The sequence below is a fragment of the Aspergillus saccharolyticus genome, assembly GCF_003184585.1.
Source record: "Aspergillus saccharolyticus JOP 1030-1 unplaced genomic scaffold BP01scaffold_65, whole genome shotgun sequence".
NCBI classification, from domain to species: Eukaryota; Fungi; Ascomycota; class Eurotiomycetes; order Eurotiales; family Aspergillaceae; genus Aspergillus; species Aspergillus saccharolyticus.
The window spans coordinates 14,401-33,939 of record NW_020290675.1 but is presented as its reverse complement, the minus strand read 5'-3'; the positions used below and the strand labels follow the sequence as shown (position 1 = coordinate 33,939).

The following is a 19,539-nucleotide window of genomic DNA, read 5'->3' as shown; positions in this document are numbered from 1 at the left end:
TATAGTATATGCATGTAGCTGTTGCATCATTTATTCCCATTTTTATTCGTCATGTTGTTCCCTTTCCAATCCCGGCTAGACCATAGACATACAACTCTGTCCAGATAAACGCTTGATATCTACCAGCACCTCCGGACACTCATCAAGGCAAAAGAATGCATGCATCCCTTGTGTCAAAAACTAACATCACACAGGTATTCAGAGCAACCACTTCCATCTTCACACTACCTCCTAAAACTTTCTAAACCTTTCTTCCCATTTGCACCCACCTGGGATACAGTCTGGTACTAAACGCCGAAATTCTCTAACTAGGACCCTACTTTCAGTCTCGTCAGACACAAGCCATCCATCCTTCTCACTCGGAGTCCTCATTATCACTATCATCATCCGACGAGGAGGACGAGGATGAGGAAGAATCCGCCTTGGCACGCTTCCTGGCCTCGGCGACGATGTCATCGAAGGTGCTGGGCTTGGGGGCCTTGAGTTTGTTATTTGCCTGACGGACGCTGACATCCTTGAGTTCCTTGATACTCAAGCGTTGGCCCGCCGGGCGGGTGGGTTGGGAGCTGGAGCCGAAGGATGGGCGGGTGGGGATGGCGGGGCGGGTGGGTTGTTGGTGCTGCTTTGAAGCGGGTTCGTCATCTTCGGAGGCGGAGGAGGAGGTGGAGGCGGTTTCGGGTTCGCGGACGGGTTGTTGGGAGGAAGGGTTGGAGCGGGTGGAGCGGGTGGCTCGTGTGGTGGTGGTGGTCGTCGTCGTCGTGGGTTTGGCGGAGGAGGAAGCAGCCCCGGAGGGTTTGCGGGTGTTTGCGCTGGTGGCAGTGTTTGGGGCAGGCGGTTTGGCGGGCCAGTCGCCCCCGGTGCTACTGGTTTCGCTGTCGCTTCGTCCGCCTTCTTCCTCGTCGTCCTCCTCCTCCTCTTCGTCCTCCGACGAGGAAGCCGATGCGGTCGGGGAGGGAGACTTGCGAGACTTGACTGCGACTTCGGGGCTTCGGGGTTTGCTGGTGCTGTTGCTGCTTTGTTGGGATGACTTCTTGAGAGCGCTGGGCGAGGTGACTCTAGGGGAGGCGGCGCGGATGGTGGTTCGTTTTCCGCTCGGAGGGGTGGAATAGTTCTCCTCTTCCTCGTCTTCTTCTTCTTCCTCCTCTTCCTCCTCCTCGTCGCTCTCATTTTCGCTTTCGTCTTCAGCCTCGTCATCGATGATGTTGATTTTGACGTCCCGCTTGGAGTTAGGGCTAGGGGACTCCTCCTCCTCCTCCTCCTCCGATTCGCTCTCCGATGCACGCTCCTGCTTGGCGGCCGTGTCAACTAGCTCTTCGTCCAAGTCTTCCTCTTCATCAGACGATGTGGAGGCGGCAGTGTCCTCGCGCGAGTCGGTTTTGGTGATCTGACGCATGGCTCCGGTGGGTTGCTTGGAAGGGGGTGGAACTGCCGCATCATCCAGCTCCATCGAGTGCCTTTCATGCTTAACGGGAACTGCTGGCTCGGCCGATTCGTCTTCTTCTTCTTCGTCGTCCTCATCATCTTCTTCTGCCTCCGGCTCAGTTTGTTTCGTTTCTTTCTTCTCCGCCGTTCTCCGCGCTTCTGGGCTGGCTGCTTCATCATCCGAATCCACAAACTCATTGCTCTTGAACTTTTCGTTGGACTTGGCCGTACTCTTTGCCTGCGATTTCCTTCGGCGGCTGCCATCGGACTTCTTCTTGATCGCCGAGCTAGGGGTTGCATCGGAGTCATCCCCCACCCGCTGGGAAAGGATCTTGTTCCGGAGCTTCCTCCACTTATCCGCGCACTGTTGGCGGGAACGGCAGTTGTTCATCTTGTTGCTGATCTGGCCCCATGCGACAGCGAACTCGTCCATTTCGTAGATATCCTGACCAACCTCTACACCGCCAGCTCTCAAGGAATGCCATGCTTCCTGCAGCGCATCCAGTAGAGCTTTTATCTCTTCCTCCGACCATGCACCATGATTCATCGTGTGACGATGCTCCAGGCGGTTCTTCCACCTCTGGACCACATCATCGTCGCTGCGGCCGATCATCTTCGCAATGTAGGCCCACTTGGGTCCGTGCAGTCGGTGCAGCGAAATGAGCTCCTCGTCCTGCTCGTGCGTCCAATGGTGGGGCTTCTGGGTCGAACACTGGAAATGGCGCCTCATGAACCTGTAAACGGATCGCCTGTCCCGGTCCGGAAGGACCTCGTAGATTTGCTTCCAAAAATCCACTTTCGTGATAATACTGGTGTGGACAGGCCACTGCTCCTGCCGATCCGCTGCGGAGTGCTGCACCATGCTGTCAAAGACATCCGCCTCCACACCGTGCATGGTGCAGAATGTCAGCTTGAAAGCCTCGAGTTTCTCGATTTCTCTCGGCGTGAAGAAGCCCGTCTTTCCCGAGGAGCTGCGACGGTCGTTCTGCGCGCGCTTGTTTAGCTTCGACTGCCGGGCCGACGCACTGTACGTCGATGACTCGCGCGTCGCATCTTGCGTCTGGGCCGCAGGGGTCAAGGCGCCCGTTCCGCTGGCATCTTGCATAACCTGGTCGTGATCCTTCGAAGTGATGACGGGCTCGCCCGTCAGAGCTGGATCAATCGGAATCTCGGGTTCAGGCGTCTCTGGCACTGGCAGCGCATGGTGGCCGTTGACCGTCGCGGTGGAAGTCCGCTTGGCAGAAACCGGGCTGCTGGTGTACGGGAGCTCCTCTGATCCTTCGCGTTGCTCGCGGTGGCGGTGGCTTTGCTTCTTCTTCTTCGTAGAGTCACTGCCCAGCTTCGTACGTTTCGCGGAGTGGGAGACCGAGTCTGCGAGAGGCGTGCTTGCGACGAGTGGTGTTTGAGGGGATTGCGGGACAAAGCCGACTCTACCTACGGCTTTGGGGGTGGCAGTCGAGGGCGCACCATTTCTCTTGCGCTTGGCAGGCGGCATCTCAGCACCCGACTGCAGGATTTGCTTGGCTTGATTGAGCACGGATGTGTTAAACGGAGGACTCGGGGTCACCTCGCTATTGTCTGGTTTAACCGGAAGATCAAGAGTCAGTCAGCCTTGCTATCGACCTGGGAGTCCAGCTACTGAACGAAGATAGAACGCGCGCGGAGGTATTCTGCACATGTTGGAATAGAACGAGTCCATTCAAGAACAGGTACATACCCTCGTTGAGCCCAGGAGCAGGTTCAGGAGCTGGCTGGGAGGATGAGTGACCCATCCTTGTCAGGGTAGGGGAGTTGGGAAAGAATGGGGAAAATAAACTCACCAGTTGGCGAATTCTTAAAAGACACTTGAAGAAAGCCTAGAAGGGCGGTGAGAATAACAACAATAGTGTCAAAAGATTGACAGCAGAGAAGGGAAATGGGAGAAGAGAACAGGTCAAGGTCGAAACTGGGGAACAGGGGAAGGTGTTAGGTGAAAATTGACCTCAGAGAAAGAAAGGGAAAAATTGCGGAGTGAAGCTTTTTTCTTTCGCAGCGTGGGCGGGCGCCAACTGGTGCGCCAACTGGTTTTACGTGGTTCGCTTCAATCCAGCTTCTTGTTTCTTTCTCCCAGCGCTGGCGGTCAACCAGCGCTGAATCCCGCCCGGCAATCTGCATCCGCCCACCACCACTCGGCAGTACACCTTAATATAGTATAGGAATCAGCTACAGGATGATATTATCTGAGGTGGATGGAATGTAAAATGTCATCAAGTCTATCGTCACACACATAAAAACGCCCCGAGGGGAGGGGAGTTTTACACCTCGATCTTCAGTTCGCGCAACACCCTCGACACCAGCTTCTTCTGGTCTGCGGCCGTTAACTCATGCTGGTCAAGCGTGGTCAAGCATCGACCGATTGCTACCGTTGCCTTGACAGCGGCGTCTCCCGAGTTTGAACAGTCCACCCACACCTTGCCATTCCTGCCAATGGCAATCTCGAACCCTCCGGCTTTCTCGAGCTTCTTGCCCAGCTCATCCAGCACCACCAACCCGGCCACCCCCTCCTGCTGGTGTTCGCCTGTCGATGAGGAGCTCGCCTTCATCAGCCGAGCAGCCATTCCCGTCGACACATCAAACACCATCCCCCCATTCAAAGGACCTAGACCACCCGGTTCCGCTCTGCCCGTGGCCGGGTTCACGCAGGCCAATTCGACCTCTGCACCCGCCCCGAGCCCCGTAGACAGTACCCGCGCATACACTAGATCGCCCTGTTTCAGCATGGGCCGGGTCTTCTTCGTCGCGCCCTCAAACGAAAGCTGGCCCAGAACCGCATGAGGTGCCTGCGGCGTGATCATACAGTGGAAGTAGTCGGGGCTCGAGTGGTGGATCTGCGCGATCACCAAGTCGTTGGCGGTGGGGATGTAGCGGCGATGCGGGGAGGATAGAATCGAAACGGCGTTGCGTTTGTTGTCTGTGGAGAGGATTCCGGCCTGGGTGGCGGTCAGGACATGGCTGGGAGTAGATGAGGATTTCGTGGTTGGATGTGGTTGCGAGAGCAAACGGAGTCCTGCGCCCAACCTCAATGGCGCGGAACTTGTGGAGGGGAGGTATTCGGACGGGATTTCGTCGCCGGGGAGGAGGACGAGAGGGGAGGACATGGTTCGTATATGCTTCCTCGCAGGTGAGATGACTGCGGGGTTGGAATTGAGAGGGGGAGGAGGACGAGGTGAAAGAGTGTAGATGAGGGAAGTTTGGCTGGTCGCAATAATGCAAGGAAAAAGGAAGCGCAAATCGCCCACATGAGTTTATCGTCTGGAGTTTTTATCTTCACGTGATGTATGGTGTTTCAAGTCTTTGGGTCTGCGCAATAACGTGGTATGCCACGATGATCGGGGAAACCTGAAGGATAGTATCTTTTGATTCCAAAGTTATTCTGTTGTTATGCTTGCCTAGCTCAAGTTGAATACAAAAGATCAAGGCAATGTCCCTCTTGTGCCCCCCATGTTAGTTGTACTGTACAAGTAGCCACGGGTGTGGCTGCTCTACCGCCACATTGACTATCGATAAGCACTAGCCACAACTGCCCGCCAATTGCAAACGAGCCAAATTTTTTTTCCTCGGGGCGAAGGAAAGCGGCGCGGGAACAGCCTCAATATTATTCCCTCTCAATTTCCCTTCCGTTCTCTCTCTCTCTCTCTCTCTCTCTCTATCTCCGTCTTCCTTTGGGATCGCTGCTCTCCTCTTTCTTCTTTTCTTTTTCCCAGTTCTCTCATACATCTCACAATATGAGCTCCGAGACTAACGGCGCTGCCGAGAGATTCGCCATCGGTATCTCCTTTGGCAACTCTTCCAGCTCTATCGCCCGCCTCAACCCTGTACGTTAAACCTATCCTCTAGCCATTCGACTTATGTAGATATCCTACGTTTTCGAACAGCACTATGGCGCACCATCATCTTCGGAGACTGATATTAATGTTATCGTCATGCAGGAGGGCAAGGCTGAGGTCATCGCCAACGAGGAGGGAGGTCAGTTCTAATCTCTCCCATTTTCGCTCATCGCTCCCGGTAGCGCATCGTGCTTAAAAGACAATGGACTCACCGTTTTACAGATCGTCAAATCCCTACTGTTCTTTCCTACATCGATGGCGAGGAGTACCACGGTGCCCAGGCTAAGAACCAGCTTATCCGCAACTCGCAAAACACTGTTGCTTACTTCAGAGACTACCTTGGCAAGAAGTAATTGATTCCACTTCATGTTCCAAGTCGAATTGGAAGACTGACAGATTTGCAGCTTCAAGTCGATAGACGCTACCCCCTGCCACAACTCCGCCCACCCCCAGCAGCACGATGAAACCGTTGCTTTCTCCATCCGCGACACCACGAGCGAGACCCCCAGCACTGTCACCGTTTCTGAGATTGCCACCCGTCACCTGCGCCGTCTCAAGCAGTCCGCCTCCGACTATCTCGGTAAGGAGGTCAACGCCGCTGTTATCACTGTTCCCACCGACTTCAACGATGCCCAGCGTGAGGCCTTGATCGCCTCTGCCAACGCTGCTGGTCTGGAGGTTCTCCAGCTCATCCACGAGCCCGTTGCTGCTGTCCTGGCCTACGATGCTCGCCCCGAGGCTGTCGTCACTGACAAGCTCACCGTCGTCGCCGATCTTGGTGGTACTCGCTCCGATGCCACCGTAGTTGCTTGCCGTGGTGGTATGTACACCATCCTGGCCACTGCCCACGACTACGAGCTGGGCGGTGCCACCTTGGACAAGATCGTCATCGACCACTTCGCCAAGGAGTTCATCAAGAAGCACAAGACCGATCCCCGCGAGAACGCCCGTGGACTCGCCAAGCTCAAGCTTGAGGGTGAGGCTACCAAGCGTGCTCTCAGCCTGGGTACCAACGCCACCCTGAGCATCGAGAGTCTTGCCGATGGTATCGACTATGGTTCCACCATCAACCGCACTCGTTACGAGCTCCTCTCCGGCAAGGTCTTCGCTCAATTCACCGCTCTGATCGAGCAGGTTGTGAAGAAGGCCGGCCTCGACGTTCTGGATATTGATGAGGTTTGTCCTAATCTGCTCCTTGGCCTGAGACCGATCGTTCTGACGCTAAATACCCTCAGGTCATCTTTGCTGGTGGTACCTCCCACACCCCCAAGATCGCCCAGCTGGCCCGCAACATCTTCTCCGAGAAGACCGCCATCCTCGCCCCCTCCACCTTCACTGCTGCCATCAACCCCTCTGAGCTTGCTCCCCGTGGTGCCGCCATCCAGGCCTCCCTGATCCAGGAGTTCGACAAGGAGGACATTGAGCAGTCCATCCACCCTATGGTTACCGCCACCCCCCATCTCCAGAATGCCATTGGTGTTGAGGTCAGCTCCGGCGAGGCCGTTGACTTCAAGGCCCTCCTCCACGTTGAGACCGCTCTCCCCGCTCGCCGTCTTGCTCAGTTCTCTGCTCCCAAGGAGGGAGGTGATGTTCTGATCCGCGTCTGCGAGGGTGTTCGTGAGATCAAGGTCACCAAGCCCGAGCCCAAGCCTAAGGAGGAGAAGCCCGAGGCTGATGAGGATGACTCCGACTTCTCCGACTCCGATGAGGAGGAGGAGGAGATCCGTGAGATCGTCTGGAAGACCGAGAAGCCTATCGCTGAGCTGGCCGTCAAGGGCGTCAAGGCCGGCAGCAAGGTCGAGCTTATGATCCACGTTGATGCGGACCTTGGCCTGCAGATCACCGCTCGGGAAGTTGGCGGCCAAAGCGCCGTCCGCGGTGCCGTTGAGGCCCCCAAGGCCTAGATCGCCCATCTCTGAGTTATGAATCTGTTATCAAAATATTTTTACGTTGCATCTTCTACATGAATCAATTTAGAATCTCACTTGCTTGGTTTCCCCTGCCGGATATTACCCATCCATTTTTTTCACCCTTGGTTTATGCCCCGCAAAAATTTATGAACCACGTCTCAAGATATCAATCCAGTTCCCATTCTGAAGAGGCACCTAATTCTGTGTTCTGCTTTGCCATGACTTTTTGATGACGAATGTATTCATGAAGACTTTCGAAAAGTATATAGAGAGAACTGCAGTGACGCGGAATAGAAATTGATAGATTTTGCGGATCTTGCTACTAATGTCTTTCGCACGCGCCATGTACGGCTTGAAAATACCTTGACGCTACGTAGTCACTCATGGCACCTTACTCATAATCCAGTGCTTTCCTTTTCGAACAGGCTATATTACAATTACTCAATGTAAATGTAGTGTAACAACAGTAAGCGAAGATAGCATACAGATACACAGTACAGGTCGGCTATCAAAGTGACACCCGCCCCCAAACAAGCTCCGACAAATCACGGACAGGAATTATTAGAATTAATGAGCCCACCAGGTCATGAATGATGGTATACAGTCAGAACAGTCAAGTGTGTGCATAACATGGCATCAGGGAATCACACGTAAGCGAGATTCACATAAGTCTTGAATCAATCTTGCCGCCATCAGGAGGGAGAAAATGAAAGACGAAAAAAAAACAGGCAGGGGCAATGTCAGGCAACCTGGTTGTTCAGTCGCGGTACACGCAACCCTCCCAGCAAGAGACTGAGAGAACCAGCAACGTCCCATTTCACCTGGCAAGACCGATAGTACTGTTTTAGCCTTTTTTTATCTCCACGGAGGGACCCCGACAACGGCCGTGGACTGGCCAATTTAAGCAGCAGTCTCCTTGTTGCTTCTCAGGCTGTTGGAACGAGCAGACGAGAAGAACCCTCTCCGGCGGTGCTCACGACCGCTGTAGCCGCGACCACGCTCCTTGCGACCGGCCGCACCGCCCATGCAGTACGTCAGGCAGGCGAGGAAGAGACAGGCGACGGCGGTCCACATGAAGGCGAAGGCCTTGACCCCGAGGCGGGCGGTTTGGTTGTTGGCGTTGAACTTGTTACGGCCTTGGACGTAGACGGCACTGATTTGGTTTCCACAGGTTAGATTTTGATCTTGGTTTCGAGCAAGTTGAGGCTTGCTTTACAATTTGGGGGAATGACTACTTACGTGATCAAGCAGGTAGCGATGATCTGGAAGGTAAGAGAGATCCAAGCCATCAAGGAGGACAGGTAGCTGCCGATACGGGTGCACATGGCGAGGAAGCCGGTAAAGAGGGAGACCACGCCGAAAAATAGGGCGATGATCAAGAAGGGGAATGAGAACCGGGAGGTGAGGAAGTAGTGGTTTGTTCTTAGGGATGAGGTTAGCTCCGTCTCTTCGAAGAAAGCAGCCTGTTCAATGAAGAGAGAACTTACCCAATGAAGGCAGCGGGGATGTTCACGGTGGTGTCGAAGTTACGGGAGCTTGGGGGGTCGAAGGGGAAGTCCGGGTGAGACGATCCGCATTGACTTTTGCCATTGACAACGGCGCATAGCTGCCAGAAAGTCCAGCGGGACAGCGAGGGCGCCCCCGGGATGTTGCTTGTGTCGACCTGCAGGAAGTAGATCTGGTTCAGGGGATTGGTATTGGTGGCACCGCCCAGGAGGGTCAAGAACATGAGCAGAAGAGCTCCTGCTGTGAAGAAGAGGCCGAGAAAGCCCAATGCCACTCCTATACATTGATGCGAAAATTAGTCTCCGTGCGCTAGGTAGTTCGCAAGTGGGCCTCATAGGGCTGGGGTGGGTGGTGGACATACTGCTGAGCACCATTGTGAATCTAGATTGTGGTTTCGCGTCTTCGGGCTTATTTGAGTATTTGGAGATTTTCGTCAATGAAGTATAGAATAGAAGCCTGATGAGAGGCCTGATAGGTTACTGAGCTGCAGATGCCTGGTGGTTGGGAGGGGGTATCAGTTTAGGGGAGAGAGAGTAATAGATGAAGTGCAGAAGAGAAAGGGTCTGTCTGGCGAGAAGGTGTGGTAGTATTATAATATCCGAAAAGGTCTCGTCTAGGTTGGTGTGTCCCTTCTAAGCGGGGGAGGGGACAGACCCTCAGGGGGGGGGGTAGTGATATAATCATGAGGATGCATCATCATCGGCGTTCTTCATCCGCAGGCACTGATCGGGATTGTTCTTCATGAATACTAGTAGTGAGTGATAGTAAGTGGTAGAAAAAAGAGAGTGAGTGACGGAGTCGACGTCATGGTTGCAGCAGGCCCCGCTAACTGGCCTCGGCTAGTTTAAACTTTAGTACTACACTAACCCCGATCGAGGCAGTTCGACTTCACCTCTTCGGATGTCCATGACGTTTGCCAGCTTCTCCCAATAGCTGCGACTTCACATCTCCTCCACCACCACCAGAAACGTTGCACTACCCACTGAGTTGGGTACCCCAACTCCTCTCGACGTGGATCGTCTGGACGGGCTAGTGCGGAAATTTTCTTCTGTCGACTACTACCTACTGCATCATCGGTTTCTTTCGAGGTCCAGAGCTGAATTCTGCTGCCTGACCCTTACCCTCCCTTTTCCTCCCCCTCCTGTTAGTTCATAACACAATTGCTCTGCGACAGATGCGCTCCTAGAACCCTAAGCACTTCCGCATCTCCCCGGGAGCCAAGCCCTAGAACATTGGTGGAATTTTTTAGCTGTCAGACGGATCTCACTATGGCCACTTGGGCTTACCCACCTCTCCCACCAGGGCGCCTGGAACAGGAGGTGGAATCCACGTTGGTATGACCCTATCAGTGCTTATCCTAACCTACCACTACTGTGCATAGAATTATAAAGGGGCAAAGCATTGATTGTTCACTCATTGATTGAATGTAGGCCAAGGAATTGGAGTGGCTTTTACGCTCCCTACAGGAGTCCCTCGTCTCGTTACGGGAAGGTTTACATGAGTGTGTTGCTTTGCTGGCAGCCAAAGAGCCGGGCTCAACCTTAGTGCTGTCATCCCTTCGGTCTGAAAATGTGAAAGGCTACGTAACCCGGGTTGGGACCAAAATTGTCAAAGGCGTATGTCATTTCTTCCCCCAATTTTCGGTCCTCCTCAATCGATGCGATAACTCTATTTCGATTGATCGGCAATGCATCGTCATACCTTGCTTGCTGCAATCGACATGCTGGGGACCACGTACTGATCGTGCCTGACATGACAGGATATCCAACTGCGTCTGAGTTCTCTCGCCTCAGCACGGGGGTCGGCCAACACCCGCCTATGCCTGTCCAATGCCCCTGATGCTCCGGAGCTTGTGCTCGATCAACTGGTCTCCGTGAGGGACCTGGTCAACCAGAGCTTGGATATCGTAGATATTAGTACATGGACTGGCGATCCACTCAACGCTGGCTTTATCTTTAGCCAATTACATCTCCTGCGTGAGACCATCACCGAGGCACGGCAGATGTTAAAGGGTGAGAGTGACAAAGTCAAACAGAAATGGTGGGAGGCAAGTGCGGGAGAGAATGTGAGTGACTTTGTGCTTTCGCTGCGGGATCGTCCCTGGGTGACTGATATCGGTCCCGGCAGATGTTCGACCCTGCTCTACCACCATGTCTATCTTTTCATCTCACCATTGCCGATTCTGCATTGGTCTTACACTTGCGGACCCTCGAGTCTAGCACTCCAACCCATACGCCTACAGCGTTCGCCAGTGACATCTCTCTCACCGGCTTCAACATCAGAGACCGGCTCTTTGGCACCCGCCATCGGCCTCATGACGAAGCTGGCGACGTGTTCACCTGGAAAGGAGACGAAGTGAAGGTGAAAGAGAAAGTCCGAGTAGAAAGCCAGGACCCGAGCCTGATGGCAGTTATGGCCAAGTTGACTGCCCTGGAGCACGAGATTCAGAAATGGATTTCAGCCTTAAAGGTCCTGATGGGAAACGAAGACACCGACAGTGACTCCTAGCTACTCAGCCGTGTAGAAAGCTCAGCCATTTAACTGGCATTGTTTCCACCCTTGTACTTTGTATATTAATCGTCCAAGATACCTTAGTGAAGTTACTCCAGTCTAGATCGAATTACGTAAGATATCTATCCGCTGCACACACCAATGAGACGCAAGGAATTTCCAGTGGCTTGGCGCGAGTTTTCCGTGCAACAAAGTCGGAGGTAGGGTGGCAAGGTAACAATTTTTTTCCCCAGGTACAATCCTTTCTGTACTTCACTTTTCGAGTCGCGGACGGGTGAGGATGCTGTCCAGATCTCCGGCGACACGGGCGAGCCGCTCATACCCTTATGGGTGGTTGCGCGCTGCAGCCAGCAGAACGCCGCAATTCAGCACGCAACAACAACAACAGCTCCGCCGCGGAGCAGCAAGCTTCGCGGTCAACAAGAAGACTACGAATGCAAGGAGATGTCTCCCATCGCTCTCGAAGATGTTCGACAAGCGCCCGGGAGCAACGGTAGTTCCCCGACTTGCACAATTGACGATTGGCTCAACGAGGTGCTCGTCCTCTGCGACGCTCGCCGTGCCCGATGATGCTACACATGCGGACCGGAAGGATGTCGTCTACGCCCTGATTGACGAGATCAATCGAAACGAAGCCGTCATGGCCGACCTCATGGAGGATCTGGACTTGCTCGACGATTTCGACCAAGCTCTTCGCCTTGACGGTCTGGAGTATGAGCACGCATTTAGCCAGACGATCGGCCACCGGGACCAAGAGACTTTGGAAGGCCGGGTGCGCATGGCGAGACAGGAATTCCGCGAATATCTACCACCCGACTACCTAAACACGCGCGAAACCGAACTCTATGTCCGGCTCTACGGTGAACCGATCTACCGTGACGTGGATAGCATTCGACCCGATATCGAGCTTGAAGCTGTGGAAGAAGAGGAAGAGGGCGATCAACTGTACCGCGAAGATGGAGAAGGGGGCTGGGAAGAGGTTGAAATGCTCGAGGAGGAGGCTGAGTATGAGGAAGGAGAAGAGGAAGATGATGGAATTCCCGTTGTCTATGACATGGAGGCTGGGCCCGAGGCAGAGGAGACCATCGCCATGCAGCGCACGCGCGAGGTTGCCGAGCAGCTCGGCGGAGAAATCATGTTCGAGCAGTACCAGGACGAAGCTGTGCCTGATGGTGATGATAGCCTGAGGTATCACCCCGCGACGGAGATGGGCAAATCTGGAACGAAGCCCAGCACTGTTTTCCCGCCAAGCGACACTTTGGTGAAACCCATCTCGACAATCCTGGGGGATTTCGCGAATAAGCATATCCAGGAAACTGCTCGTCGTGTCTTCAAAGGCCGGTTCCTTCCTCTGTCCGTCACGACTCCCCCGAGATCGGTTCAAGCTCCCCAGTTACCGAGTCCCTTGGAGGCTTCGCAGCGTCATATGAGTGAGATGGAGGCCAATGTCTACCTTGCGGCCATGTATCCTGGATTCTATGCCTCAGTGCTGAGTGTCTTGGTCGAAGTCCGCAAGCGACTGGGCACCGATTGGCTGCGGGGCCTGATGAACAAAGAAGACGGTCCGAGCGTTCTTGATGCTAGTGCAGGAGGTGCTGGTATCATTGCATGGAGGGAAGTTATGCGTGCGGAGTGGGAGGCGATGGACCCCGAGCGTCCCTACTCCGAGACCCCGCTGGGCAAGTCGACCGTGGTGGTGGGATCTAACAGTCTTCGCCATCGCGCTGCGGCACTTCTGGACAACACCACCTTCCTACCACGACTGCCAGATTACGTCCACCTTCGTGAAAAACCGACGCTGGACGATGACAGGGCCCCAAAGCGGAAACAGTTCGACATCGTCATTGCGCCCCACTCCATTCTTCCGATCGAGGAGGAGTACCTGCGCAAGGAGCATGTGCAGAACCTTTGGCAGCTCGTCAACCCCAACGGTGGAATTCTCATTCTCCTTGAGAAGGGCCATCAAAGAGGTTTTGAGGCCGTCGCTGGAGCCCGTGATATGCTGCTCAAGCGCGTGATCCGCAATACTGATCTCGCTGCTTCAGAACAAGACACCACTTCGAAGGCGCACGAGGAGGACGATGAATTGGAACTGGAAAAGGAACCCGGCATGATTGTTGCGCCTTGCACCAACCATGCTCAATGCCCCATGTACAAGATCCCTGGCCACTCGGTCGGGCGCGGTGACTGGTGTCACTTCCGGCAACGGTACATCCGCCCTCCCTTCCTCCAGCGCATCATCGATGCCAAGAACCACAACCACGAGGATTTGCGGTACAGCTACCTCGTCGTCCAGCGTGGTGTCGATCTGCGCGAGGAAAGAGGCTTCAAGCAGGACCGCGTGGCCAAGTACCATGCCGCCAAGGGCTACGAACACTTGTGGCCCGACGAGGAGACGAAGGCGGCTATGACCGAGGAGGAACAGCAGAAGCTTGCGGAGGACGAGGCCCGTTTCGAGCCGCTGACTCTGCCGCGCATCGTCTATCCGCCCATCAAGCGTCGCGGGCATGTCACCTTTGACATCTGCACTCCCGACGCGAAGATCGAGCGCTGGACCGTTCCCCGCTCCTTCAGCCGTCAGGCGTACCGCGACGTGCGCAAGTCTCAATGGGGAGACCTGTGGGCGCTCGGGTCGAAGACGCAGATCGATCGCAAGGTCAAGACCGGGGAGCAACGTGGCATGAGCAAGAAGGACAGGCTGGAGGCGCGAGCTGCTGCTAGGGAGGCGGCCAAGGCAGCGCAGGAAGAGGAGGATGCAGATGCTGCTGCGAACAACCGCAGGCCGGAACTCCTCATCCCCAAGAGGAAGAAGGGGGAGAAGATCCCCAGCTGGAAGAAGCACCAAGATAAGAAGAAGGTTCGGCAGCATTACAACCAGATGAAGATTGACGACGCGTAGGTGTCACGCTTTTGTCGTATGTCGGGGTTCTGGGTTGGGATATATTTCCTTTTACATGGTTGGGGGCGCATTAGGGGGATTCGGCCGCCAGGCTGCGGATATCATCTACGGTTCGGGAGCAAACTTGCATAAATCTTGTATATTTTCATGTGTACAATATGTGGTCTTTGTGTTGATATTAGCTATCATAGTCGAGCTCTTCACTCAATAGGCATACTCTCCATTTCAAATCTCACCCATCATAATTTCGTTCGGCCTTGTCTCGTATAGTCATGCCTGGGAGACAATTCGGTCGAGGCGTTGAAGCAGGTCATCGTTTCCACACTATTGACCTGATAGGCTTTTTCAGTGCCGATTGCTTGCTGCCGCCTTGTCATGACCAGATGTGGCATTCATGACACATGCAAGACCCGGTCAAGGGGCTCAAGGCATCCGTCAAGCCATTGATTCTGCCGGCGGTGGCCGGCCAGCCAGAGTCGCCATAGCAGACTAGTCCACCCCTGAGCTCGCGAGTAAAGCAAGCTCAGTGCCTGAGTCTCTCAAAGCGTGGTACAACCAAGCTCCTCGAGAGAAGTGGCAGATGTTGACAACCCTTCATCTGAATTCCATGGAAGATAACAGAATCTACTCCGCGCAAGCTTCACTGGAAAGCCATACTCTTGCGAAGCTGCCGTTCCCTCTGTTTTCCCTGTAGCTCCAGCCGCTCCACCGCGTACTGCAGGCGTTCTTTCTTCTGCACCAACCTCCGAAGCTCCGCCGCTTTGGCAGCGTTACTGGCTGCATTGCGCTGTCGGTCGCCGAAAGCGCTGGGCTTGGGCTTCTGCTGACGACGGTCCTCGGCAGAGTACAGTCTGCCTTGCTGGAGTTCACACTTTGCACGGAGTCCCTGCTCGCGCCGGGAGAGCTTCTCGACGTGGTCGGACGCTAGTTGGAGGAGATGGGCGATACTGGGGGTGATTTCGTCGAGGAGGGACTGCTGGGCCTCGCGGAGGGTGGGTTCGGGGAGTAATTCAAAGTGCTGATCCCGCGGAAGGATATTGTTAGTGGTGAAAATCTCTATGGAAGGTGAGGTGTGAGGGTGTTTTGCGAGACTTACGCGGGTGGTTTGCAGGACCTTGGCCATTCGGGGAAAGTCGCTGACACCGGCATCGAGAGTGGAGATGGAGGAGTCGAGGAGTTGCAGGGAGGACTGCAGGGAGGAGACAGAGAGTTGGAGATGTTCGGCCATAGCAACTGATTTGTGTCTCTGTATTTCGTTAAAGTTCTGACCTTACAACGATGCGATATTAGATATATTGGGTATATCCAGGCATATGGATCATGGATGTTTGTTATCGATTGCCTGGACTGTTTACTTAGCGGGGAACAGCCGGACAAAAGCGGCGGGGAAACTATCCCTCTTTGGGACTCTCGGGCCTCCGGACAAACCTCGTTGCATCCGCACCTCTCCTCGTTCTGCTCGCTCCCCTTCCATCAGCTGCTGCATCTTCATACCTATCTTCTCTCCACCTCCAGCATCTCGCTTCGGAACTCACGCAACTTGTTCACCATGTCTCTCCTCGGAAAGAAGTTCCCTACCCCCGTTGGTGAGTCTCTGGCTTCCCTGTCGCCCTCCCCGGCGGTGTGGCATACGGAACACAGAATATGATTGACTGACTCGGACGTTTCTTATAGCCGGTCCTCTCGGCCCCTTCTTCGCTGCCGGTATGCACTTCTAGTCCCAATCGTCGATACGCAACGTCGTTGGTTGTGCGCGAAGCCGAAAAAAATGCCGTGTCATCCGGAAGACGAGCAAGCATGAGTCGGAGGTCGCTGATGGTGTATACTTCTAGGTCTGGTCATCCTCTACGGCGTCAACTCCCTCCAGAACGCCCTGATGAACAGTGAGTGGCCCCGCTATTGTGTTCTTCTCCACCCGATTCCTTCCATGGAGAATCCTTGTTCAATATATTCCTTCTACAATGTCCGTATCCGACACGGTTCAGATGCTAATCGCCCTCGCTCTACAGCTGCCGAGTTCAAGAACGACCCCCGCAACCCCAACGCCAAGGCTACCAAGCACTAGACGTTGTTAGCTGGAGAATTGCTGATATGGCGGACGTTATGACGGTTCGGTTGAGCGTGGCGTGAGACCGCGATTGCGGGTTTCGTCGATGGTTCGAGTTTGCGGGCAGTTTCGCCCCCTGTACAAGCATATAGAGAGATATCGTCATAGGACATATTGGTGAATTGATCAGTTGCACCAAATATCTTTCTCGTTTGACCCTACGTTTTCAATCAGGATGTCCACAGAACGGGAGCTCAAGGTTCTTTCTCAGGGAAGGTTTCATTGATTCTCCGTACAGTATCAAGCCACGCCAGTTCAATGAGCAAGCCGTTATCTGGTTTCTAGTGTCTTGTTTGAAATTTGCCTGCGCGTTGACTAAAAAAATGCATCATGGTAGTTTCATCTTCCGAGTAGAGCTCTGTTGGCCGGATCGCCTGTCGAAGCGCAATTGATCTCAATAGCTACCATACTCAACGAGCATTAATGATTCCCTTTTATCCATCCATGCCCCAGGTTGCATCTCAATCTCTAGACCTATGCTGAGAGCTCGTCTGGTTGGACCGAGTCCTGCGTGTCCCGGAGCGCAAATGTGATATTGCACTAACCCCGATCGGGAAGGCCTATTTTCTCCGTGACTTTCGCCGCTCCGGCCAAACTCCAGTGATTGTTGCGGAACTCAGTCCACGCTCCCAACTCTGCTTGCGCCAAAGTCATACCCTCGCACATATATTCACCATGTCGATGTTTAGAGCTAAGAAGCTCGATCTGGGCGGATTCATCAACGGCAAGATCATCCGTGACCACACCAAGCGGAGAGTCTTCGAGGCCAACGAAGTCGAACGGTATGAGCCCGCTCTTCCGAGGTTTCCCTCCACTCCACCTCCATCCTGCAATTGCATAACCGACCTCGAAGATGACCATATGCTAATTCTCACTCGATCGTTCAGCCAAGCTCTTCGCTATGTGATTCGCAATACCACTCTCCCCGCCCGTGCCCGTGCTCAGGCGCAATTGCAGCTGGCCGCGATGCACGCCTACACCCGGCCCACCCAGATCAAGAACCGTTGTGTAGCGGGTGGTGTCGCCAGATCCGTTATTCGGGACTTCCGGTTGGGAAGAGTGAGTTTCTCTCTTTGCTCGTGGAATTGTGGTTGTGTCTGGTATGGAGGGTATAGAAGAGCACAAGGCTAACATGACGAATTCCTTTTATGCAGTACCAATTCCGTGAACAGGCGCTGGCCGGAGAGCTTCCGGGTGTCAGAAAGGCCAGTTGGTAGACCCGACAAGCGGAGATATGCTTGGTGGTGTGGTCTGCGACCTCCCGGTTTATATGTGATAGAATCATATTGTTTGACAAGCTTCTGGGTGGGTTCGGTGCTTTCCTTGATGGCGTTTGTTTATTTCTTCCCTCCTGCATCTTGATTCCCTGTGGGGAGGGATCTGTACTGTATACTTAGATGACTTTTGATTGAGGAAATACAATGGGCATTTTTTCTTCGGAGTTCTGTGATTGTTGGGTAGAGTTGGTGTGCTTCGGGGCCTGTTGGCTTCTGATCGCAGGAAAGAATACTCTGAGATTTGATGTTCGTCGGATTGGTCTGTCTGGCGTCAATCTCTCCTATGTCTCACTTGAGATGATTAGAGCATCTTGCTATGCTTTCATTGTCGGTGCTGCTGTCCCTTTCGCTTTCGAGTGACCAGAGTACGGTACATGAGAAGAACTGTTGCAAATAAGAGGGGTGTCGATGACTTCTCTCTCGTTTCAGAACACCAACACAATCACCAAATGCTTCATGGTTGGGACCCCCCATCCAACATTCACTGACTGACTCGCAAACGCAGCTTCGCGTCTGGGTTCACCTGGCGGGAAGCTGCAGCTCAGCTGTTACTGACATCCACGATATCTTTTCCTCATTGCCCTTCATCTCTTCTTCTCTCATTCAGTCTCCTACTTCTTCTACGAGGCAACACAGGCTCCGTCCTTTCACAGTGTTCCAGATGTTCGTCTATCGCCGCGAGGACCTGCCTGCGGACCCAGTGTTCCCCGCGAACCTGGCAGAGCTTGGGTAGGTCAGCTCACATCATGTTTCATCGGGTATTCTTCATGCTGATACCACATAGATACTTTGTGAACGATAAAGACCAGATCCGCAAGATCTCAGATCCGACGCAGGAGTTCCAGTATAAGATCAACCGCAACTCCCGTTGGAACGACGTCCAGAGAGAAGCTATGAACGGTATGTCTAGTGATCCAGATGGCTTTCTGCATCGAGAACGCAACAATCATCATCTTGCTTCTCTGACAGTCGTCCTCACTCATAGAATGCATCCGCAAGATCGTCTTATCTCGTCTGCGCAAGCTCGGCCTCGTCGACCTACACCTCCCACTAGCTGCAGCAACAAAGAAGGCCCATGTGCCAATCATGGTGTCAAAGAACCTGTCCGCTGCCTCCCACATCATCGTGCTGTTTGGCGAGCCCATCCAGGACCTGGGCATCTGGTCGTATCGCAGTGTCGGCTCTGACGGTATCAATGCAGGCTCGCTCGTGTCCTTTGCTCAGGCCGTACTGCGTCCGGGCCAGGCAGATGGCGGTGTTGATGCGAACATGCCCAATACCGCCCTTGTACTCGCAAACACCGGTCAACTCGTCTGGCACTGTGCCTCCGGCCAGGCCATCACGCTGACTCACTGGCTGCACATGCCCCGTGAATCGGCGGTGGACCCGCCCCCCGAGATGTCTCGCCGGAACAAGATTCCCGGTCACGAGCACTGGGCGAATCATGTTGATCGTGTATTCGAGGACATCCTGTCTGCACGGGGTCGACTGGTTAGCTGGGGTGCAAAAATCAGCATTGTGGGAGCCTCGGAGGGAGGGTTGGGTGCTCTTCGGTACTTGGCTCGGAATTGTAAGTGTGGGACTGGGCCAGCTTTCCCAGCTGTGAGATATGAGCGGTAGTAGTACTGACGCTATTTCAAATGATAAGGGGCTTCTTGGAGATCAAACATCTCGGCTATCTGTTTTGCCAACCCTCTTCACATAGCGCAGATCGAAATTGGTGCGGACTACGAGAATCTGGCCTCGGCGGATCCGACTTCCTTTGCGGCTTTTGTCGTCTCACGCTGTCGCGGCTACGTGCTCTCGAACGAGCCGCTAGGGATGCCGGCTGAGGCAATGCTCGATCATGGCTGTAATTGCTATTCATCGGGCGAGGAGCTGAACACGGAGGGCATTATGCCAAAGGCTTGGTCTCATGCGCTGGAATGGCTCAATCGGGCTTTCGCAGATCCGAACTATGGAGAGGCGAAGTTGGAGATTCGATACTTTGACAGTAGTGAGTTGAATTACGCGGGGGCTACCGAGGATGGTGCTTAAAGTG

General features: G+C 54.1%; 10 protein-coding genes across 10 annotated transcripts; 6 read left to right on the top strand and 4 right to left on the bottom strand.

Annotated features, from left to right (window-relative positions):
* Positions 1-177: 177 nt before the first annotated feature.
* On the bottom strand, positions 178-3,194 carry BP01DRAFT_395769 (MYB DNA-binding domain protein; the record flags this gene model as incomplete). The annotated part of the gene is made up of 2 exons (XM_025578419.1): positions 178-3,000; positions 3,140-3,194. 2 exons carry the CDS (start codon positions 3,192-3,194, stop codon positions 356-358), a joined length of 2,700 nt encoding a protein of 899 aa, XP_025426540.1. The 3' UTR covers positions 178-355.
* A 456-nt stretch (positions 3,195-3,650) lies between these two features.
* On the bottom strand, positions 3,651-4,851 carry BP01DRAFT_361144 (exosome non-catalytic core subunit RRP40). Its single transcript, XM_025576079.1, has one exon. The coding sequence runs from the start codon at positions 4,557-4,559 to the stop codon at positions 3,717-3,719; it is 843 nt and encodes a 280-aa protein (XP_025426539.1). The 5' UTR covers positions 4,560-4,851; the 3' UTR covers positions 3,651-3,716.
* Positions 4,852-5,080: 229 nt separating this feature from the next.
* On the top strand, positions 5,081-7,510 carry BP01DRAFT_361143 (ribosome-associated complex protein SSZ1). Its single transcript, XM_025576078.1, has 5 exons — positions 5,081-5,276; positions 5,391-5,427; positions 5,511-5,637; positions 5,693-6,464; positions 6,524-7,510. The coding sequence occupies exons 1-5, from the start codon at positions 5,187-5,189 to the stop codon at positions 7,190-7,192; spliced, it is 1,695 nt and encodes a 564-aa protein (XP_025426538.1). The 5' UTR covers positions 5,081-5,186; the 3' UTR covers positions 7,193-7,510.
* A 93-nt stretch (positions 7,511-7,603) lies between these two features.
* On the bottom strand, positions 7,604-9,442 carry BP01DRAFT_361142 (SUR7/PalI family protein). The gene is made up of 4 exons (XM_025576077.1): positions 9,066-9,442; positions 8,686-8,980; positions 8,438-8,620; positions 7,604-8,351 (listed from the first exon to the last, which is right to left on the bottom strand). The coding sequence occupies exons 1-4, from the start codon at positions 9,076-9,078 to the stop codon at positions 8,099-8,101; spliced, it is 744 nt and encodes a 247-aa protein (XP_025426537.1). The 5' UTR covers positions 9,079-9,442; the 3' UTR covers positions 7,604-8,098.
* A 181-nt stretch (positions 9,443-9,623) lies between these two features.
* BP01DRAFT_351049 (uncharacterized protein) lies at positions 9,624-11,308 on the top strand. The gene is made up of 4 exons (XM_025573823.1): positions 9,624-10,038; positions 10,135-10,320; positions 10,464-10,769; positions 10,832-11,308. Exons 1-4 carry the CDS (start codon positions 9,973-9,975, stop codon positions 11,210-11,212), a joined length of 939 nt encoding a protein of 312 aa, XP_025426536.1. The 5' UTR covers positions 9,624-9,972; the 3' UTR covers positions 11,213-11,308.
* Positions 11,309-11,455: 147 nt separating this feature from the next.
* Positions 11,456-14,316, top strand: BP01DRAFT_361141 (tRNA methyltransferase RSM22). Its single transcript, XM_025576076.1, has one exon. It carries the CDS (start codon positions 11,496-11,498, stop codon positions 14,112-14,114), a length of 2,619 nt encoding a protein of 872 aa, XP_025426535.1. The 5' UTR covers positions 11,456-11,495; the 3' UTR covers positions 14,115-14,316.
* Positions 14,317-14,754: 438 nt separating this feature from the next.
* On the bottom strand, positions 14,755-15,342 carry BP01DRAFT_307965 (DASH complex subunit SPC19; the record flags this gene model as incomplete). Its single annotated transcript, XM_025572319.1, has 2 exons — positions 14,755-15,132; positions 15,211-15,342. The coding sequence occupies 2 exons, from the start codon at positions 15,340-15,342 to the stop codon at positions 14,755-14,757; spliced, it is 510 nt and encodes a 169-aa protein (XP_025426534.1).
* A 321-nt stretch (positions 15,343-15,663) lies between these two features.
* Positions 15,664-16,179, top strand: BP01DRAFT_307993 (F1F0 ATP synthase subunit i; the record flags this gene model as incomplete). Its single annotated transcript, XM_025572321.1, has 4 exons — positions 15,664-15,700; positions 15,789-15,818; positions 15,947-15,997; positions 16,124-16,179. 4 exons carry the CDS (start codon positions 15,664-15,666, stop codon positions 16,177-16,179), a joined length of 174 nt encoding a protein of 57 aa, XP_025426533.1.
* Positions 16,180-16,835: 656 nt separating this feature from the next.
* BP01DRAFT_395761 (mitochondrial 37S ribosomal protein uS14m) lies at positions 16,836-17,648 on the top strand. The gene is made up of 3 exons (XM_025578418.1): positions 16,836-17,003; positions 17,109-17,280; positions 17,376-17,648. The coding sequence occupies exons 1-3, from the start codon at positions 16,897-16,899 to the stop codon at positions 17,436-17,438; spliced, it is 342 nt and encodes a 113-aa protein (XP_025426532.1). The 5' UTR covers positions 16,836-16,896; the 3' UTR covers positions 17,439-17,648.
* Positions 17,649-18,159: 511 nt separating this feature from the next.
* BP01DRAFT_351034 (uncharacterized protein) lies at positions 18,160-19,535 on the top strand (the record flags this gene model as incomplete). Its single annotated transcript, XM_025573821.1, has 4 exons — positions 18,160-18,227; positions 18,283-18,398; positions 18,484-19,068; positions 19,147-19,535. 4 exons carry the CDS (start codon positions 18,160-18,162, stop codon positions 19,533-19,535), a joined length of 1,158 nt encoding a protein of 385 aa, XP_025426531.1.
* Positions 19,536-19,539: the final 4 nt, after the last annotated feature.